Source organism: Bos indicus, chromosome 1 (genome assembly GCF_029378745.1).
Source record: "Bos indicus isolate NIAB-ARS_2022 breed Sahiwal x Tharparkar chromosome 1, NIAB-ARS_B.indTharparkar_mat_pri_1.0, whole genome shotgun sequence".
Classification (NCBI taxonomy): Eukaryota; Metazoa; Chordata; class Mammalia; order Artiodactyla; family Bovidae; genus Bos; species Bos indicus.
In genome coordinates, this window is record NC_091760.1 from 57,192,025 (window position 1) to 57,213,553 (window position 21,529).

The 21,529-nt window shown below is 42.7% G+C and overlaps 1 protein-coding gene across 1 annotated transcript in view; it reads left to right on the forward strand.

Moving 5' to 3' along the window:
- Positions 1 to 20,936, forward strand: part of PLCXD2 (phosphatidylinositol specific phospholipase C X domain containing 2) — a 56,798-nt gene extending 35,862 nt beyond the window's left edge. The window contains exons 3-4 of the mRNA XM_019977837.2: positions 8,346 to 8,587; positions 14,680 to 20,936. Of these exons, the coding sequence (XP_019833396.2) occupies positions 8,346 to 8,587; positions 14,680 to 14,839 (402 nt within the window). The 3' untranslated portion in view covers positions 14,840 to 20,936. The remainder of the gene's footprint in view (positions 1 to 8,345; positions 8,588 to 14,679) is intronic.
- Positions 20,937 to 21,529: the final 593 nt, after the last annotated feature.

A 21,529-nucleotide genomic window follows, 5' to 3' on the forward strand; every position in this document is an offset into this window, starting at 1 on the left:
GAAAAGCCCAGGAAGGGATCAAGTCTGGAAGAGCACCCAAAAGTTGAGAAGAAACCCAAACTTAGACCCATGATGCAGAAACTCAGGAAAAGGAGTGTGAGCCTCAGATAAATTCTTCTCTGGTCCCAGAGGATGGTGATGGTGGGAGAGGAGAGCTTTAGGAATGGTCAGGCTCCGATATAGACTCTTTAAAAAGGAAGAAAAAAAAAAGACCTTTCTTTCATTCCCAGTTGCTTCCTTACTCATAGATGCATTAACCAAAACATCTTCAAGATGCAGTTATTTTTGAAATGAGAGAAGAGCTTTTAATTAAAAATCAATTTAAGATTACTCATTTGCAAATATATGTTGAACACCAAGTATGTGCCAAGCTCCAAACTAAAGCACTTGGGTTAAATCAGTAAATAAAACAAAGATCCTTGCCCTGGTGGAGATTTCATTCAGGTGGAGGGAGATAGATCATAGGTAATAAATATGATAAATACAGCATATAAAATGTTAGAAAGTCATGGGAGCAATGGAAAAAGAAAGGCAAGCAGCGGAAGGGAAAACCAGGGTTCTGTGGGCTGGAGGATCAGTCACAGTTTTAAATAGTTTGATCAGAGTAGCCCTTGTTGAAAAAATGGCATTTGAGGGAGTTAATCTACTGGGGGAAGAGCTTTCCCAGCAGAGGAACCAACCAGAGCAGAGCCCCAAAGCAGGAAGGTGCCCAGCATTGTTGAGGAAAAGCACGAGCTGTGGGGCTGGAAAGCAGAGCAGCCGAGGAAGGCAGAGAGATGGTAGGGGATCGTAGGGGCCTGGTAAGGACTTGGCTTTTACTCTGAGTGGGGAAGGTTCTGGGAGGGTTCCAAGCCCAGGGTGCTATGGCCTGGCTTAGGTTTTGATGGCATCCCTCTGGTTACTGAGAAGAGACTTGGAGTAGAGACAGAAGGAAAGTATGGAAACCAGTGAGGAGAATCTCAGTGGAAAGTGGTCAGATTTTGAACCCAGGAGAAGTTAGAGCTAATAGGGTTTCCTCATTGTTGGGACCATGAGGATTCAAGGATGACTCCCAGACTTGGCCTAAGGAGCAAGAAACACTGGATTGCACTGTGCACCCCTAAATGGCTCTACAAATACTAAAGAGTTAACTCTCAGATCAGATCAGATCAGATCAGTCGCTCAGTCGTGTCCGACTCTTTGCGACCCCATGAATCACAGCACGCCAGGCCTCCTTGTCCATCACCAACTCCCAAGTTCACTCAGACTCATGTCCATCAAGTCAATGATGCCATCCAGCCATCTCATCCTCTGTCGTCCCCTTCTCCTCCTGCCCCCAATCCCTCCCAGCATCAGAGCCTTTTCCAATGAGTCAACTCTTCGCATGAGGTGGCCAAAGTACTGGAGTTTCAGCTTTAGCATCATTCCTTCCAAAGAAATCCCAGGGCTGATCTCCCTTAGAATGGACTGGTTGGATCTCCTTGCAGTCCAAGGGACTCTCAAGAGTCTTCTCCAACACCACACTTCAAAAGCATCAATTCCTCGGTGCTCAGCCTTCTTCACAGTCCAACTCTCACATCCATACATGACCACAGGAAAAACCATAGCCTTGACGAGATGGACCTTTGTCGGCAAAGTAATGTCTCTGCTTTTGAATATGCTGTCTAGGTTGGTCATAATTTTCCTTCCAAGGAGTAAGCGTCTTTTAATTTCATGGCTGCAGTCACCATCTGTAGTGATTTTGGAGCCCAGAAAAATAAAGTCTGACACTGTTTCCACTGTTTCCCCATCTATTTCCCATGAAGTGATGGGACCGGATGCCATGATCTTCGTTTTCTGAATGTTGAGCTTTAAGCCAACTTTTTCATTCTCCACTTTCACCTTCATCAAGTGGCTTTTGAGTTCCTCTTCACTTTCTGCCATAAGGGTGGTGTCATCTGCATATCTGAGGTTATTGATATTTCTCCCGGCAGTCTTAATTCCAGCTTGTGTTTCTTCCAGTCCAGCGTTTCTCATGATGTACTCTGCATAAGTTAAATAAACAGGGTGACAATATACAGCCTTGATGAACTCCTTTTCCTGTTTGGAACCAGTCTGTTGTTCCATGTCCAGTTCTAACTGTTGCTTCCTGACCTGCATACAAATTTCTCAAGAGGCAGATCAGGTGGTCTGGTATTCCCATCTCTTTCAGAATTTTCCACAGTTTATTGTGATCCACACAGTCAAAGGCTTTGGCATAGTCAATAAAGCAGAAATAGATGTTTTTCTGGAACTCTCTTGCTTTTTCCATGATCCAGCGGATGTTGGCAGTTTGATCTCTGGTTCCTCTGACTTTTCTAAAACCAGCTTGAACATATGGAAGTTCATGGTTCACGTATTGCTGAAGCCTGGCTTGGAGAATTTTGAGCATTACTTTACTAGCGTGTGAGATGAGTGCAATTGTGCGGTAGTTTGAGCATTCTTTGGCAGTGCCTTTCTTTGGGATTGGAATGAAAACTGACCTTTTCCAGTCCTGTGGCCACTGCTGAGTTTTCCAAATATGCTGGCATATTGAGCGTAGCACTTTCACAGCATCATCTTTCAGGATTTGGAATAGCTCAACTTGAATTCCATCACCTCCACTAGCTTTGTTCTTAGTGATGCTTTCTAAGGCCCACTTGACTTCACATTCCAGGATGTCTGGCATGTCCGAGTTAACTCTCAGTGTCTGTTAAAGTTATCTAAGCTATTTTTCTTCACTAAAACTTTCATAAGTGATATTTTGCCAAACATTTACTACACCTCTCCCCTAAACATAAGTTTATATATGTTTGGACTCACAAGCCTAATTTGGAGAAACTTTTCCCCAGTGGAATCTCTCTCTTACAACATTAAATAATACTAGTAACAAGAACAATACTAACATTCATGGGACTTTAACAGTGTGCTAAGTACAGGGATTAACTCATTAAATTCTCTCAACAGCACTAGGACATAGGTTGTCATTATTATCCTCACTTTACAGATTTGAAAACTGAGGCTTTCCCAGTAGAACATTCTTGGTGAGTGGCAAGGCTGTCTCAGTCACAGACTGTCAGCTCCCCAGAGTTCCCACAGTTCTCAATGCTTTCCCAGGGCTGTTCACACATTTGGTGATTTTCACAACCAGAGTCATAGATTATGCTAACAAAAACACTTTGGCTTTATTTATAAGCCTCTATTATCATAGGTTTTCAGAGGGTTTGCTGAATGGGAGACAGGGAAGATCTGTGAATGGGCCTTTGAATATGAGGGTTTGGGTAAGGTTAAATTTTGAGCTAAGTTGGTAAACAGGTTATAATTTTATAATTTTGTACACTGGCTGCCATATTGCATACTAGATCATTTAGAAATTTGCAGAGAAACAGGTAATTTCAGGAGTAACAAATCATTCTGGCAGTGAATTTCTAGCAGAGAGTAAAGCTCTGATATAGTTTTAAGAGTGGGCTAATCAATATCATGGTAATCCAAGCCTATGCTCCAACCAGTAACACTGAAGAAGCTGAAGTTGAACGGTTCTATGAAGACCTACAAGACCTTTTAGAACTAACACACCAAAAAGATGTCTTTTTCATTATAGGAGACTGGAATGCAAAAGTAGGAAGTCAAGAGACACCTGGAGTAACAGGCAAATTTGGCCTTGGAGTACGGAATGAATCAGGGCAAAGGTAATAGAGTTTTGCCAAGAGAACGCACTGTTCATAGCAAACACCCTCTTCCAACAACACATGAGAAGAATCTACACATGGACATCACCAGATGGTCAACACCGAAATCAGATTGATTATATTCTTTGCAGCCAAAGATGGAGAAGCTCTATACAGTCAGCAAAAATAAGACCGGGAGCTGACTATGGCTCAGATCATGAGCTCCTTATTGCCAAATTCAGACATAAATTGAAGAAAGTAGGGAAAACCACTACACCATTCAAGTATGACCTAAATCAAATCCCTTATGATTATACAGTGGAAGTGAGAAATAGATTTAAGGGACTAGATCTGATAGACAGAGTGCCTGATGAACTATGGACAGAGGTTCGTGACATTGTACAGGAGACAGGGATCAAGACCATCCCCATGGAAAAGAAATGCAAAAAAGCAAAATGGCTGTCTGAGGAGGCCTTACAAATAGCTGTGAAAAGAAGAGAAGGGAAAAGCAAAGGAGAAAAGGAAAGATATAAGCACCTGAATGCAGAGTTTCAAAGAATAACAAGGAGAGATAAGAAAGCCTTCCTTAGTGATCAATGCAAAGAAATAGAGGAAAACAACAGAATGGGAAAGACTAGAGATCTCTTCAAGAAAATTAGAGATACCAAGGGAAGATTTCATGCAAAGATGGGCTCGATAAAGGACAGAAATGGTATGGACCTAACAGAAGAAGAAGATATTAAGAAAAGATGGCAAGAATACACAGAAGAACTGTTCAAAAAAGAGCTTCATGACCCAGATAATCACGATGGTTTGATCACTCACCTAGAGCCAGACATCCTGGAATGTGAAGTCAAGTGGGCCTTAGAAGCATCACTAGGAGCAAAGCGAGTGGAGGTGATGGAATTCCAGTTGAGCTCTTCCAAATCCTGAAAGATGATGCTGTGAAAGTGCTACACTCAATATGCCAGCAAATTAGGAAAACTCAGCAGTGGCCACAGGACTGGAAAAGGTCAGTTTTCATTCCAATCCCAAAGAAAGGCAATGCCAAAGAATGCTCAAACTACCACACAATTGCACTCATCTCACACGCCATCAAAGTAATGCTCAAAATTCTCCAAGCCAGGCTTCAATAGTACGTGAACCACGAACTTCCAGATGTTCAAGCTGGTTTTAGAAAAGGCAGAGGAACCAGAGATCAAACTGCCAACATCTGCTGGATCATAGAAAAAGCAAGAGAGTTCCAGGAAAACATCTATTTCTGCTTTATTGACTATGCCAAAGCCTTTGACTGTGTGGATCACAATAAACTGTGGAAAATTCTGAAAGAGATGGGAATACCAGACCACCTGACCTGCCTCTTGAGAAACCTGTATGCAGATTCGGAAGCAACATTTAGAACTGGACATGGAACAACAGACTGGTTCCAAATAGGAAAAGGAGTATGTCAAGGCTGTATATTGTCACCCTGCTTATTTAACTTCTATGCAGAGTACATCATGAGAAACGCTGAGCTGGAAGAAGCACAAGCTGGAATCAAGATTGCTGGGAGAAATATCAATAACCTCAGATATGCAGATGACACCACCCTTATGGCAGAAAGTGAAGAGGAACTCAAAAACCTCTTGATAAAAGTGAAAGACGAGAGTGAAAATGTTGGCTTAAAGCTCAACATTCAGAAAATGAAGATCATGGCATCTGGTCCCATCACTTCATGGGAAATAGATGGGGAAACAGTGGAAACAGTGTCAGACTTTATTTTTCTGGGCTCCAAAATCACTACAGATGGTGACTGCAGCCATGAAATTAAAAGACGCTTACTCCTTGGAAGGAAAGTTATGACCATCCTAGATAGCATATTCAAAAGCAGAGACCTTACTTTGCCAATAAAGGTCCATCTAGTCAAGGCTGTGGTTTTTCCAGTCATGTATGGATGTGAGAGTTGGACTGTGAAGAAAGCTGAGTGCCAAAAAATTGATGCTTTTGAACTGTGGTGTTGGAGAAGACTCTTGAGAGTCCCTTGGACTGCAAGGAGATCCAACCAGTCCATCCTAAAGGAGATCAGTCCTGGGTGTTCATTGGAAGGACGGATGCTAAAGCTGAAACTCCAATACTTTGGCCACCTCATGCGAAGAGTTGACTCATTGGAAAAGACCCTGTTGCTGGGAGGGATTGGGGGCAGGAGGAGAAGGGGATGACAGAGGATGAGATGGCTAGATGGCATCACCGACTCGATGGACATGAGTTTGAGTAGACTCTGGGAGTTCGTGATGGACAGGGAGGCCTGGCGTGCTGCGATTCTTGGGGTCACAAAGAGTCGGACATGACTGAGCGACTGAACTGAACTGAATCTATATCATTCAACAACCAACACCCCTAAAATTATGATGGAAAGAGACTGTGATGACATGTCAGAAAAAGGTCTCATGTCATCAATTTGAATTTCAGGGCTTCCTTTGTTCCACTTTCTTTCCCAAAGGTTTCCCTGCCATGCCTCTTAAAAGCTGAACAAAGAGATCTCCAGCAGAGCCTCAGTTACCTCCCCACTGTTGGAGCACGCCACGCTGGCGGTTAAACTTTATTCATTATGTAGTGAGCTGCCTTGCATGTAACCCCCAGAGTATTTTATTACCATAATTTAATGGCAAGAAGTGTACAACCATTCAGTCACATTTCATTTACTCCATATGCAATTACATCCCAGCTCACAGGTTTGTGCCGGTACATTAGTGGCTATGGGTTTTGAAGGTACAGTGAATGAGAAGATTTCATCTACAATTTGGCAGTATTAGAATCTTAATGAGAAGGTAAGAAGAATATGTGACACTAGTAAAATATAAGACAACTGATATACAATTACGAGACGAAACTGCCTCAAATGTACTGTATGAAGAAACGCGTTTGTAAGCCATCAGTTGAAAAATAGTATATAGTCTAAACCTACATCCTGGGGCCCTTGGAAAAGAATGATCAAAATAAGAAGAGGTCAATTAAAGAATAATTCTATACAGGAAATGAGATTTTAAATCTGAGTCTCAGGAGAAAAGTGGCACATAAATTGCTGAGCTGGAGGGAAGAATATCTCAGATGGGAAATACAGCAGAGTGAGGTTGGGAGTCTGATGCCAAACACAGGCCCCGGGCAAGCTGCTGCCCCTAAAATTCTGTAAAAGGAGTCCTGGTGTGCTAGGCCAACCCCCTACTGTAAACAGAAATTACCCCTCTAACCTTCAGGATCAGATTACTCAAGAGGCTCCTGAGGAAAGGCATAAAGCCCCTTTTGTAGAATGTGTCTTTTTTGCACATTCTCCAAGGCAGAGTGAAGAACGGCACTGTCCTTTCAACCCCTGACCCTCTGCCCAGGGGCCAGGAGCACAGGAAGTGGTCTGACGGGCCCTGTTGAAGGATCATGCAGCCTTCCGCCTCTCTTCTCACTGTCCATTTCACAGCCAGCTCTTCACCCTTATGGATGTTGGAGACCCCGGCCTTCCAAACAAGCCATTTACAATGCCAGCAGGAAATCCTCCCCAATCTCCCAGGCAATCTTCTTACGATGAGCCTGTGATTAACCTCATTAAGACATGTGTTTACCACAGACATCATTAGTAGTCAGTCAGACATTACTCAGAGCCATTAAACACAACGAGAACAACCATTAGTCTGTTCAGTGCACGGAGCTTGGCGCTCCCTTGCTCCAGGCCTTCCAGAGCAGTTAGGCTCCTTAGTCACCAGCTGAATGTGCCCCGGAAACAAGACCCACATTCAGAGTCTTGCCCTTGGGTGCCTGGAGGATTATGCTCTCAGGCCAGCTATCCAAGGATTGCAGTTCAGGGAATGTAAATACACAGGCTGGACATTCCCTTAGGAAAGAATCCCTGCCACCCAGGAGGAGAGAAAATACACTACTGACCTCGGTTCAATTCCTGGGTCGGCAAGATCTGCTGGAGAAGGGATGGGCTACCCACTCCAGGATTCTTGGGCTTCCCTTGTGGCTCAGCTGTAAAGAATCTGCCTGCAATGCAGGAGACCTGGGTTCGATTCCTGGTTTGGGAAGTTCCCCTAAAGAAGGGGAAGGCTACCCACTCCAATATTCTGATCTAGAGAATTCCATGGACTATGCAGTCCATGGGGTCACAAAGAGTCGGACACGACTGAGCGACTTTCATTCACTCAGTCTGGAAACGTAAGCAGCAGAGCTCTGGACTGGAACAATCCCTGTCTCTCAGCTGCCTTCAGAAGCTAATTTATGCTGCGATGTAGCTTGCTAATTATTTTAGCAATACCGCTAGTATCACCACCATCCTGAGAGGTCCCAATGGAGACTCATCCCCTAATCGAAGTCTTCCCTGTCTTGTGCAGCTCCTGCTCTCCCTTCCTCACCTGGCAGGTTTCCTTCAGAATCAGCACACACAACTGAAAACCTGAGACCTCTCAGATTAGTTCAGTGTGTCTATCTCAACCCAAGGGCTCAGGGTCAATTCCGTGAACATAGGAGTCATAATTTACAGGACCAACCGCAGAGGTTCTCCACCTGGGGTCCAGCGGTTCCCAAGGGCAGGGGGTCAGGATAGAATTGAAGAAGTCCGTGAATTTGGATGGTAAAAGCACTGCCTATGTACTTTCAGCCTCTAACTGAATATCAGCATAACTGCTGATAGGAGTGTGGCTCATGAACTGCCCTCCTTTGTTCTGAATGTTTCAGGTTCTTATCTTCTATCACTGTCCCTTCTACAAGCAATACGCCTTCCTGTGGCCTGGAAAGAAGATCCCAGCGCCCTGGGCCAATACCACGAGTGTGCGCAAACTCATCCTGTTCTTGGAGACCACGCTGAGTGAGCGCTCGCCCCATGGCTCCTTCCACGTGTCTCAAGCTATCCTCACACCCAGAGTGAAGACCATTGCCCGGGGCCTGGTTGGCGGCCTCAAGAACACACTGGTCCACAGGTAGGAATGAGCATCCTTCCTTCAAGTGAGGGTTAAAAAAAAAATCTCTTTATCTTGATTTTCTTCTGAATAAACAGCAGTAAAACTATATACTTTGAAGACTTAAAATAACAAAAATTCCAAAAGCATAGTATTTGAAAAAGCTGTGCACTTGAGGTGACCTGCATGAACCATAGCCAGAGGATCTCTAAATAAAATATTCTGTTAAAATACACATATTGTACCATGAATACTCTAAATTTCAATACAAAGGCAAAGCGCTTTCAGCCACCAGCAGTCTGCTCCTGTTCACATCGGGCTTGCAGTTCTGTCTTGTTCTTGCCCTGCCCTCGAAGCTGCCCAAGCACTCATGCTCTCATGAAGCATTAAATGAAGCTTCTGGGCCAGGTGCTAGTGATTCAGAGGTGGCCCACCCAGGATTTAGAGTGTCCTTCTCCCTTCCTTAGGACTTCCCTGGTGGCTCAGACGGTAGAGTGTCTGTCTACAATCTGAGAGACCTGGGTTCGATCCCTGGGTTGGGAAGATTCCCTGGAGAAGGAAATGGCAACCCACTCCAGTACTCTTGCCTTGAAAATCCCATGGATGGAGGAGCTTGGTGCAGACTACTATCCATGGGGTCACAAAGAGTCGGGCACGACTGACCGACTTCACTTCTCCCTTCCTTAAGTGACAGTCCTAAGAAGCAGCTCAGGATACCACCCACCATGTCATAGCTTCAGATACATCCCTGGAGCAGAACTGATCCTGACTATACAGTTAGGCAGGAGAAGCTCCAGTTGTATTAAATGATGTTTTTTATCCTGGACACTGATAAATGATAGGCATTGTCAAGAAAAAGGATGGCTTTTATATACGTACAAGTATGTGTGTATGCCTATGCCTGTGTATAAATGCAATGTTATAAATACATCTACCTAATAGGGCATCCCTTGCAGTCAGAGCTGAGAAAGTTAATATATTTGGGTAACAAGGGATATTTACAAGAATCACTTCGTTCCCAAGTTCTGTTCTAGGTGCTGAGTGCTGGTGTTCAGATAATGAAAGATCCACCCAAAAAATGTGTCCCTGTTTATCTGGTTAGTTTGGGTAGCGTGACTTCCTATAACAGGAGCTCATCTGGCAGTGGTTTGGATAACAACCTGAGAGCTCCTGATTGTGTTGGCCATGAGCAGAACTAAAAAACCCCTTTCTTCGTGGCTCTACTGTCTTCATTGAATTACCTGTGGTTAACTTGGGAAAGAGTTTCATAAACCAAGATTAGAACTATGAACTTTTCTTTGTATAGTATATGTTCACATATCCATATCATTTCCTTATGCCTTTGGTAAATTTGTAGAGTAATATTTATTTATTTATTTATTCAGTGATGAGTAGGAGCTAGATCCAGAGACACAAGATGAATAATCTAGTCTGTGCCCCCACAGATGTACATTCTGTGAGGAAAAATAAACATGTAAATTTCTGTGTAACACTGAAAAAAGTGAAATGAAAGCCGTGTCCAACTCTATGCAACCCCATGTACTGTAGCCCGCCAGGCTCCTCTGTCCGTGGGATTCTCTATGATGAAGTCTGTGCAGAGAGTTGTACTTACACAGGAGAGGAAGTCTTTAAAAATAAGGATTGTTTTATCTTATTAGCCCGATATATCTTAGCCCCCAGAGGAGGAAATGGCAACCCACTCCAGGATTCTTGCCTAGAAAATCCTATACACAGAGGAGCTTTGTGGGCTACAGTCTATGGGGTTGCAGAGTCAGACATGACTGAGCACACACTCATGTGTTCCCTGGAAATTCACATGTCAAAGTCGTAACCGCCAGTCCCTCAGAATGTGGCTGTATCTAGAGAAAGAAGCTTTAAGAGGTAGTTATTTTAAAGTGAGGCCTTTTGGGTGAGCCCTGATCCAATCTGACTGGTGTCCTCGTAAGAGGAGGAGATTAGGATATGCAGAGACCCTGGGGATGGGTGTGCACAGAGAACAGACCCTGTGAGGACACAGGGAGGTGGCTGTCTGCAGGTCAAGGAGACCAGCCTCAGCAGAAGCCAAACCTGCCGACACCTTGATCTCTGACTTCGGACCTCCAGAGCTGTGGGGAGATAAAGTTTTGGTGTTCAAACGTTTTCTTACAGCAGCCCTGATAAACTAATGCAATCCCTTTACAACAGGCTGCCTTTGACAAGTTTCCTGAGGACTCTGAGCTGTGGTTTTTCTCACCAGTTAAGTGGGGTTAGTAACACCACACAAGATTGTGGAATGTTAACAGAAAAGTGCCTCCCACAGCGCCTGGCACAAAACAGGCCTGCCAAGCCCATCCCCACAATGGGCCAGCCTTGCTCTCAGTGGGTAGAAAGCCAGAGGGAGCTTTCTGAGCTGCTCTGCAGCCTGTGAGATTCAGCGCCTCACAGACCGTAAGCAGTATGTGGCTCAGCCGTCTGCACTGATCTCTTGGTAAAGAGGCCTTGGGGAAGGCTAAGAGTTAAGAAAATAAAGCAGCTCGTGCTCACAGTGGGTTCTGCATTCCCCTTTCTTTGTGCGCAATCCTGGTTATCTGATCCTTGCCCTGGGGAAGGCTGCCACGTGAACACAAAGGTGACACAGAGCTCTTTGTTGGCTCTGGCTTGAGTCAGCCGACCTGCCTCCACCAAACGCTTAATCCTCATTTCCCCGTGATGACCAGAAGGTGGCACCTGCATTTCATCCTTAAATACAGACAAGCGGGTGTTTTTTTTTTTCCCAAGAAGGCTTGAATGCATCCGATTCTGTGCTGCTGTGGCCTTCATGTGGGCCACTCCTTGTTCCAGATCTCTGTCTCCAAAGCAAAACTGCATTTGTGACCCTCCCCTCTCAGGACATAGCATTTTGTGCTTTAGGAAAGTTTCCTACCTCCACCCTCAAATCTCTCTACCATTATGATTCCTTCTCCCAATACTTACATAGTGCTTATTATATCCCAGGCCCTCCTCTAAGCACTTTACACATATTACTTTATGTGCCAACTTTATTTGTGTTGTGTGTGCTGTGCCAAGTTGCTTCATGTACGATTCTTTGCGACCCTATGGACTGTTGCCTACCAGGCTCCTCTGTCCATGGGATTCTCCAGGCAAGAATACTAGAGTAGATTGCCACGCTCTCCTCCAAGAAATCTACCTGACCCAGGGATCAAAGCTGCATTTCTCATGCATTGGCAGGCGGGTTCTTTACTACTAGCACCACCTGGGAAGCCTCCATTACTTTATTTAATTCCTCCCAAATCTGTATGAAGTATTATTATGGTCCCCATTTTACTGGGGGAGAGACTGAGCCACAGAGACTTTGAATATAGGTTATAATCAAATCAAGGGTGTTACTAAGTCTTCAGGAGTCCCAGTTAAAAATCAAAGTACCCCTGTGATAGTGGCCTACTAAGTCCTAATCAGCAATGAATCTAAAAATGCAAATCAATATATGAGATGTGTTTTAGCCCATGGCTGATTGTAGAGTCCACTGAGCAAGGGAAGAGACCCAGAACTGATTATAGTTGTCAGGATAAAAGGGAAAGAAAGAGAAAGACAAAGCGCTGTGTGGCCTTGACCAGGTTGCCTGGGGGAGACTGAGAAGTCAGCTCTGTGCTCGGAAGAGGGAGGGCAGCTTCCCAGGAACACGGAGCAGAGAAGGTGACAACCAAGGACGGTGTTACCAAAAGAAGAGAAATGGGGCCACTGAGAAATAAACGCAGTTTGTTTTCAGATTTTACCTAGAGAAAATCCTTCCTAAAAATACTCCAATCTCTTAACCAAACATCAGCCCTGGTTTGTGTCTTCCCTGCAGCATCTTCAACGTTGCAAGCATTTAGTGAGCTATTTTACCATAATGTAAAACTTGGTGCTTCGTTACTCCCTCCTCTATACCACTTACTGCTAATAGGAACTGTAACATTAAGCTGTCATCATTTGTTTACATCTCTGAATTGCGAGCTTCTTTGGACACAACATTCTGGCTTTCACATAGAAAGTCCTCAGATTATAACATGAGACTGACTGTCTGTAAGACAACTGTGAACAAGCACTGGTCTGTTAGGAAGCCACACGTACTGCTGTATCCATATGTGAAAGTGAACCTTGACCCATACTTCACATCACATATTAAAATTAACTTGAGATGGATCTTAGATCTAAACATAAAAGCTAAAATTATAAAACTGTTAGAAGAAAACAGGAAAATATCTTGTGACTTGGGAGCAGGCAGAAGTTTCTTAAGTTACAGAAACCATAAAAGAAAAAAAAAAAGATAAACTCCATCAAAATTAAGGAATTCAGCTCACCAAAATAGGCCATTGAGAAAATGAATAAGCAAGCTACAGGGGAGGATAAAATATTCAAAAAGCATAGTATCCAGAATATATAAATAACTTCTACAGCTCAACAGTTGAAAGAAAAAGAGCAAAAGGGAGAATGGATAAAATAATTAAGTAGATACTTCTGAAAGAAGATATATAAATGGCTAGTAAGTACATGACAAACTGGTCAACATCATTAGTGATCAGAAAAATGCAAAGTGAAACACCATGAGGTAACTTTTCACACCCACTAGAATGACTAAAATTAAAAGAAACTGATAGCACCAAATCTGAGAGAGAATGTGAAGCAACCGGAACTCTCACACTTTGTTCATGGAATGTACAATGAAACAATCTCTTTGGGAAAAGATCTGGAAGCTTCTTATAAAACCAAATGTAAATCTCACATATAATAAAACAACTTCACTCTTTGATATTTACCCAAGAAAAATGAAAATAAATGTCCATTAAAAAAAGACTTATGTAAAGATGACCATAACAGTTTTATTCATAATGTCCAAAAACTGGAAACAGCCTGTTTACCCATCAATAAGAAAGTGGATAAATTGCAGCATACGCATACAGTGGAATATTATCAGGTGATTTAAAAAAAGAACAAGTTGCTGATGTGTGCAGTGACACAGATGACTTTCAAAACCATAATGCTGAGTGAAAGAGCCTTACACACAAGAACAGAATGCATGGTTTATGTGTAGTTCTAGACCAGGCAAATTTAATCTGTGTTTAAAAGAAGGTCAGTATAAGTATTGCCTCTGGGAGAGTGGGGGCAGGGATTGATGGGGAATATGAATTCAGGAACTTTCTGGGATGCTGGTAATGTTCTCTACATTGAGATGGCTATGGGTTATGTATATACATTTGTCAAAACTCAACTAGTGTTCACTTAAGATTTGTGCATTTTATTGTGTACAAACTTTATGTCAAAAGAAAAATTGAAAAGAAATACTGAACCCTAGTTAATGATCTTCTTACTGAGGTATTGAGGGGAATGCTAGTGGTGCTAGTGGTAAAGAACCCACCTGCCAACGCAGAAGGCGTAAGAGATGCAGGTTCGATCCCTCGGTTGGGAAGATTCCCTGGAGGTGGGCATGGCCACCCACTCCAGGATTCTTGCCTGGAGAATCCCATAAACAGAGGAGCCTGGCAGGCTATAGCCCATAGGGTCGCAAAGAGTCAGACATGACTGAAGTGACTTAGCACACACGCACATATAAATGTTTGTAGTTGGAATTTGTCAAAAAATATAATATTGATTGATAGGGTCACAAAGAGTTGGGCACAACTGAGCTACTGAGCATGCACTGAGCACGATGGACAGATATGTGGTAAACAATAGAGTAAAACGTTAGTGGTAGAACCTAGATGTTTGAGATGCTTCCTATAAGTTTATTTCAGTGTCGCAATGTGTTTAAAGTTCTCATGATAAAAAAATTTCATGGTTAAAAAAATTAAAGAACCCTCCAATAATTACACTCTTGATCTTAATTTTTCAGGGTCCTGTTGACATTTTGTCTCTTTGGTGATTGAGGCAAATAATTTCCTCTTCCAGCACAGAAATTCTGAAAGTACAGGTGTCTGATGAAATAGACATCACTCTGTCCCTCAAAGAGATTATTTAAGTAGACCAATTTGGAGGCAAGGGTGGGGGTTTGTGGTTTATACCTCTATTGACATGCTTCTGTTATATTAACAGAAATGTTATTTCCTTTTCTAAACACAATTCTCTGTCCTCTCTTGCCCCAATATTCTCCTGCATAGGAATCTTCCTGCCATCCTAGACTGGGTGAAGACTCAGAAGCCTGGAGCCATGGGGGTCAACATCATCACGTCTGACTTTGTAGACCTGGTGGACTTTGCCACGACAGTCATTGAACTGAATGACCTCCTACAGGAGGATAGAGCTTTGGCTAAATGCTGATTTAATTTTTATTTAACTTAATACTGAAGTTGTTGATCCAGGCTAGAGTTCTGAAGGGTTTCCTATTGAATGCCCCTGGGCAGTGATGGTGAAGTGAGTAAGAGGATGGGACATTTTTTTCCCCTCCTCACAAGGTTATTTGGATAAAATTATAGGGCTATTACTTGCATTTTTCCCAAATGAGACTTTTTAAAAACTTAAGTCCAAGGGAAGAAAGCATGTTTCTTATGGTTAAGGTCAGCATCTCCCTAATGGCATATGATATTGCATATAATATGGGAATGGGGTCTCCAGCTTCCTTTGGGATGCTGGAGTGTCCCCTAATTGGCCCAGTTCCCTGTTGTCTTCCAGGATGCTGTATTTGAGCCAGAGAGAAGGCTGAAGCAGAAAGGCATTCCTGATCCAAAGGATGGCTCAAAGTAGATGTGGACTGCCTTGTGGGGTGGCTCATTCACCACCCTGGGGCTCTGAAGGGAGAAAGGTCAAGCACCAGTTTTCTCTAGGCGTGTTGAATGTCACCACTTCCTCCCCAAGAGTAAGATGTATCTATCGCCAAGGTATTTCGGCCACAAGCTGTTCTTGGCATGCTTGTGCTTGGTAATTGGTCACCTTCATTCTTCAGATAAACAGTGCATACTATCCCTGGTATCGGAAAGATGTTTCCCACTTTTAAAACACTGATTCCTCTCCATTTCTTTGGCCCCTTCTTAAAACTGAAAGGAACAACACTGGTACATCTTTGCCATCTGAGGCCCAACAAGAGATAGACATGCATGTCTGTTGCATGCCATATTTCTTTGATCTAATTCTGTAGGTCTCCCCAAATTGGCTGCCGGGCAAGTGCCTGCATCATTTTGGCAAAGTCCTCTTTGGAGTGGGATCTTCCAGCCAGATTTTGGAATTGCATTTCACTGCTGTCTGTCTGGAACTCGAGTCTGCTCTGTGGGACTCAACATTAATGGAAGTCACCTTGTCCATGACATCATGGAGGCAGACACAGGATGCGTGGGAAAGTGCAATGGATTTAAGGAGGCTCCAAGTGGATGTGGAGCCATTCTGTAAATCCTTGAACACAAGACTACCTCGGGAACATTTAGGATGACAATATGTCATCCAGCGAGTAATACCCAGTGTCGGAACACTTCCGGTTTGTGTCTCGATTGTTCTACTCTCTGCAGGTTATTCTGAGCCTACTAATCACTGCAGGAGGGCTTTGAAACTCAAGAGGGGATTTTATTATTATTATCATTATTTTTTATTGATAAGAGGTGCTTAACTACAAAGAGCCCTCTTGTGTTTTATTTATTTATTCATTTATGTATTTATAGATTAACTATCTTCAGTGCTTCTTACTTCAAGAGCACTCACCAAGGAGCTTCCTGAACTCTTCTCAGTAGGCCAGATGGCCCTCAAGAGGACCGCACATCTCAGGACCGTGAGTGACTTCTGACTCTACTATAGAAGCTGTAGACATTCTGGTCCCCCCAGTCATGCTGGGGACAGTGTTCATGTGTAGGTGTGGTCCAGACCTGAGACGCCTCTACCAAGCCACACACTGGAGCAGAAGGTGAAATGGGTCCTAAGGATCTCTCGGTTCCGGAGGAAAACCCTTTAGAAGAGGGATGAAAAGGAAGGAAGTAGAAAGAATGCTGGGCACAGAAGTGTGAGCACTTGAGTACTCCTCACAACTCTCTGAGAATCCCTAAGGAAGTGCCAGCATCTGGATCCTTTAGGTGGAAAGATAACCTGGAATCCTGGACAGCTGTGTGCGTTTGTACAGATGGTTGGACACCCTCCCAGCAGCTTCTCCATCATGTTCTCTGATGCTCATCGCTGGATTTTGCATGCTGCCTGCAGTGGGGGTGTCCGAGCTGAGCTACTGAGAGCATATGCACTCCACCAATGCTTGGTCTTCCAGCCTTTGTTTTGCTTAGAGTAATTTAAGCCCCAGCCTTTAGCTTCCACAACTTGAGAGGTCACAACACAAACGCTTCTGGGAAAATATGGTTTAACTGTCCCTTCTCTTGGACTTGAATCTCTCTCCAAAGAGGTTTCTGGGATTTCGCTATTAATTTTTTAAGGCTTTCTGTGGAAAGGCCGAAGAAAGTGAGTGCCCTCGCTTTCTTAATCTTCCTTCAATTCTGGTATTAAACTTCAGTGATAAGCTCTGAAATTCCCTAGCCTACCCTCAGGGTTTTATTTGTGTTGTCATTGTTTCATTTTGGTCTTGATCTTAGAACTTGGTCAACTGCTAAGGACTAGATCATTTCCTTTCTTTTAATACTTTGTTACTTGGCAAAGAGATATACGGAGGCAAGAGGAGAATTGTTCTGCTCTGTTTTATTTCAGCCTCAGCTTTGCCCAGGTGCTTGGTGCTATGAGGCCAGGTGTGTTGACAGGTATCTACACAGGATGCCAATGATACCCAAGGGCTGCTGACTATTCAGTGAAATGTTTACTTGATTTTTCCCTTTAGTGTTAAAATATATAGTTGCACTTCACTTGGGTTGTAACATTTAAGTGCACCTCAGTGTTCGCATGATAAAAAAGCACAGAAAACGGTACCAAGGTTGCATACATGGAGCCTTGCTCTTTGTGGAGGGGTAGATGCTCACTCCTTCATGCATGCATTTTGAAATTCTGCACAGGGAGTTCTAGGAGATAGGAGGAGGATTATTTACAGTTCATCCTTGATAAACACTCCTGAATTGGCAGAATTGCTGCCCTAAGACTCAGTTGCTTAATATATTGTAAAGGATGTGTGTGTTCTGCTCCTTGACCTCAAGTCAAGCAGGAGACTCAATGATGGGACCAACCGGAAAGAAACTTTAGGTCTATGACTCCTTCTGCCACTGCAAACAAGAAAAAAAAAAAAAAAAAAATAGTGACCCAATCACATTTCTTTTTCTCACAAGTTCTGGGGACTTTTCAGGTCAAATAAGGCTATAGCATTCACTCAGGATGAACTTCAAGATCAGAGAAAAAGCCACTTGACTGAGCCAAAGAGAGCTTTAGTTTCACAGGATTTGGGGCCACATTTATTCTGAAATGTATACTGAGTTTTTCTACAGTTCCCTAGACCACTTCCCACATAGCCACACCGCCATGGCTTCATGCAAAGGTTACCGTCTACACGTGCTGCAGAAGGAAGATTACCACCCCTGTACACCCTCTGAGCAAGGCATTCAACTTAACTACTAAGAACCTGTAATTTGGGGGAAGCTAGCTGACTGTGGTTTGCAAAACAGCAGACGACATCTCCTGTCAGAGTAGAGCAGTGTTCAAAGGCTTGAACTTTGAGCCCTTTAGAGGTACCCCTGTGGTTTCATGGGTGCAGAAGGTATTCTTAGGACTAGAGGGCAAGGTCAAGATGGAATTAATGGAAGGGCATGAACAATTATTGAGGATTAAATTTTAAATTAATGGCAGATCTAAGAGGGTTATGCCAAAAATTATATATTTGCTGTATTAGATGCTATAGTAACTACGTTTAAGTTTCCTCCTCAGCACTGAGTCCAGACCCTTGAATTCTTAAGAACAGTTAAGCCACAGCCCAAACCCAGGATTTTATATAAACTCAAAACAAAAGCACGAGAGCTAAACCCAGGTAATGATTGTTCTTAAAAGTCCTGCTTCTAACATAACCTTATATTCGCATCAAACACATTATCTTTCTGTTCAAGAAGACAATGTAGTGGAGCATTCTGGAATTTAATGATTTTCTACTTTCGCTTTTTTCCGAATCGTACAGTAAGAAAGTGCTGCCCACAGAGATGTTATTATTACATACAACCCAGCTGGGAGGCTTAGTGTCAAACTAAAGGTGGAGAAACAGAAGAGATTAAGATGGAGATTAAACTGCTGCTTTTTCTAGGAAGCCAAAGTCCTACACAAATTTATACCATCTTACAGAATCTGTTCATGCTACAGCTAAAGTTTTTGTAATGTTCTTCATTGGCTGATTGCAGATTTTTACTGTTAAGTTCTGAGGGCAACAGAATGAGCTAATGATCAGGGCATGGCCATGAGAAACCACTCCCTCCCCCGCCCCCCCACCTTGCAGAGCAAAGAAGCACTTCTGTGCTCAATCTGCACAGATTGGTTCTTTCATCCGGGATAAAGATGCTGTCTGCAGTTTTGCAAACCACAGTCGACTAGCTCCCCCCAAATATCAGGTCCTTAATAATTAGGTTGAATGCCTATGCTCAGAGGGTGCACAGGGGTGGTAATCTTCCTTGTTTGGCATGTGTAGAGAAATGCTACCTGGGTTCATTTCTCAAGAGAGTGGCTTAGGATGACAGACCCTGTCCATCAGTAGCACCTTTAGTGATCTGTAAGATGAGATGAGTGAGACTGAAAGAAATACCTGAGCTAGTGAGCTGAGCTTTCCTAAATACACACTAAAACAGTCATGTTATGCCAAAAGGGAGTGAATAGAAGTTGATAACATTAAATGCGCAGACCGATAGAAAATTTACTTTGTATGGCAGAGATATGTCTGTCCCCTAACAGACACACTCTAAATTCCACTGACTTCCCTCTTCCTCATACTGCCTCCTAGTATTTGGCACCAGAGCTTTGTCACTCACAGATGTTGCCTTGGGACACACAGGAGTGACCTGACTGGGTGGTAAGTGGTTTAGCTAGAAACTTTACCTTTCATTCCAAACACAGCTCTTAACTGTTCCAAGAGCTCCACTGTCTCCTTATCCCCTGGCTTCCCCAGCTTCTTACAAGAAATAGAGATGCTAACGGCACTGTCATCACTGAATTGGTCCTAAACCAGAGGAATACAATACAAAATGCTATTGACGCTGTTGAAATAGCACGGTCTTAAGACACTGTAAAAATACTCTACGATAACTCTATCCTGCAGTGGATATAGGATTCTAGTCTTTACTCCAACAAAACTTGTTCTTAGGATTCTCAAATTTGTTTCTAAGCCACATAGTTGGGATAAAATCTTCTCTTCACTGGAAATTCGATCTCACAGTCTACTGAGGCTTTCCATCAATAATCTAGAGGCATTCTCCATCTCTTTCCCTCTCATCTCTGTCATATATACCACTGCTTCCTCTTGTCTCCTGGTCATCCTCAATCAACTGGTGATTACTGTGGATGCTGGCAAAACTTACAATAAAAAGCACATACATTCAGCAATGTGCAAATGTGCTCTGACCACAGTGGCTTTTGCACCTTATTCTCCTCCAATGCATTCTTCTGCACCCCTACTGCCACCCCATCACTAGAACTTGACTTGACTGGAACTCAGAACTGGGGCCAGTATGCTTCATTCAGATAGTTGGGGCTTGCTCATAAGCTTTGAGCCCAACGAGAAGCACAGCACTTTGAAAAGTCAGATAGGCCTTCCGTAGCTTTGTACATTTGCAGTTTTACACTTGTTATTAGTTTAGAGCACTAATAACACTTCAATCATAAATCTATGGTATCAATATGATAAACCTTAGAACATATTCTAGAAACAGTGGTACCTTGCTGCTATTATACTTACTAAATTCCTGATAGTAATAAGTATTACATACAGATGATGTATGGCATTATTTGTATTGTGTATATGCCAAATGTAATACTTAACCTCACTGACTAGAAAATACAGAGATTGTCATAGTGAAAATAAGTCTTGGTCAATTCAGATGATAATGTGAATCTGGTAAATTCTCTATTATATAATATATTTTGTCCTCTATGCTTGTTTTATATGACAATGCATGCTGTTTGCTAAGTAAAAAATAATAATGTTATACCAATTTTAAGGTTAGAAAATTTTGCATATGTGCTGCTTGACATTCTGAAATGTATTTTGTGGCATAATTATCTTATTCATATGCATTTCACATGGCTTTTTCCCCCCTAGGAAATAATTGTTCAAATATATCTCTCTCGTCTTTCTTGTAACCTGGATCAAACTGTTTAATTCAACCTAAGACATTGTAAAGCCAGATTACCTCATTTTAACTGTGAAAAAAAGTTTAATAGGTATGATGACATGCTGTTTTTTCTTGTGTTTTATTTGAACTACCTAAATAGGCTTAAACCTCAGAATAAATATAAAACTCTGGCAGGCACTTTTCCTTCATCGGTGTGCACAATTTATTATTGGTTCACTTCTAATTTTGTTTTAAAAAGTTATAGACTCAGCATCAAGAAAATACCTGATTATAGTATATTAGATGAAGACCTTTTCAGCCTTGTCTCACACATACTGAAATTAACCGCACGTGCCTGGGATTCCCAAAATGAGCCTTGCATGAAATGTACACAGCCTTGTCACCCATGCTTTTCCAAGCTTCCCCCTCAGCACTTCAGCTATTTCTACAAGGCTTAGGCTCAGTCCTCTTGACATTCGTGCCCTCATCTGACTAACACCTCTGTCCCATGTTACTCTGAGTGGTTGCCAAATGCCCAGAATAGAACAATGAAGAGATCATGTGTTTGTGCATGCAAAGAATAAATCAAAGTGGGCCTACAGTTTCTGTTGGCAGTAAAGACTTCAGTAATTCCCTCATTCATAATTCTTCTTCATAGTGTACCTGAGGCCACTGAGTTTTGGTGACTTTCTCTTTTTGCCCTCTCCCCCTACAAAAAGAATAGGTTGGATGAAAGTCCTGTTTATAAGTTTAACAGAGATCAAATTTAATTCTAAGTAATCATTTCTTGAAGTTGAATTTT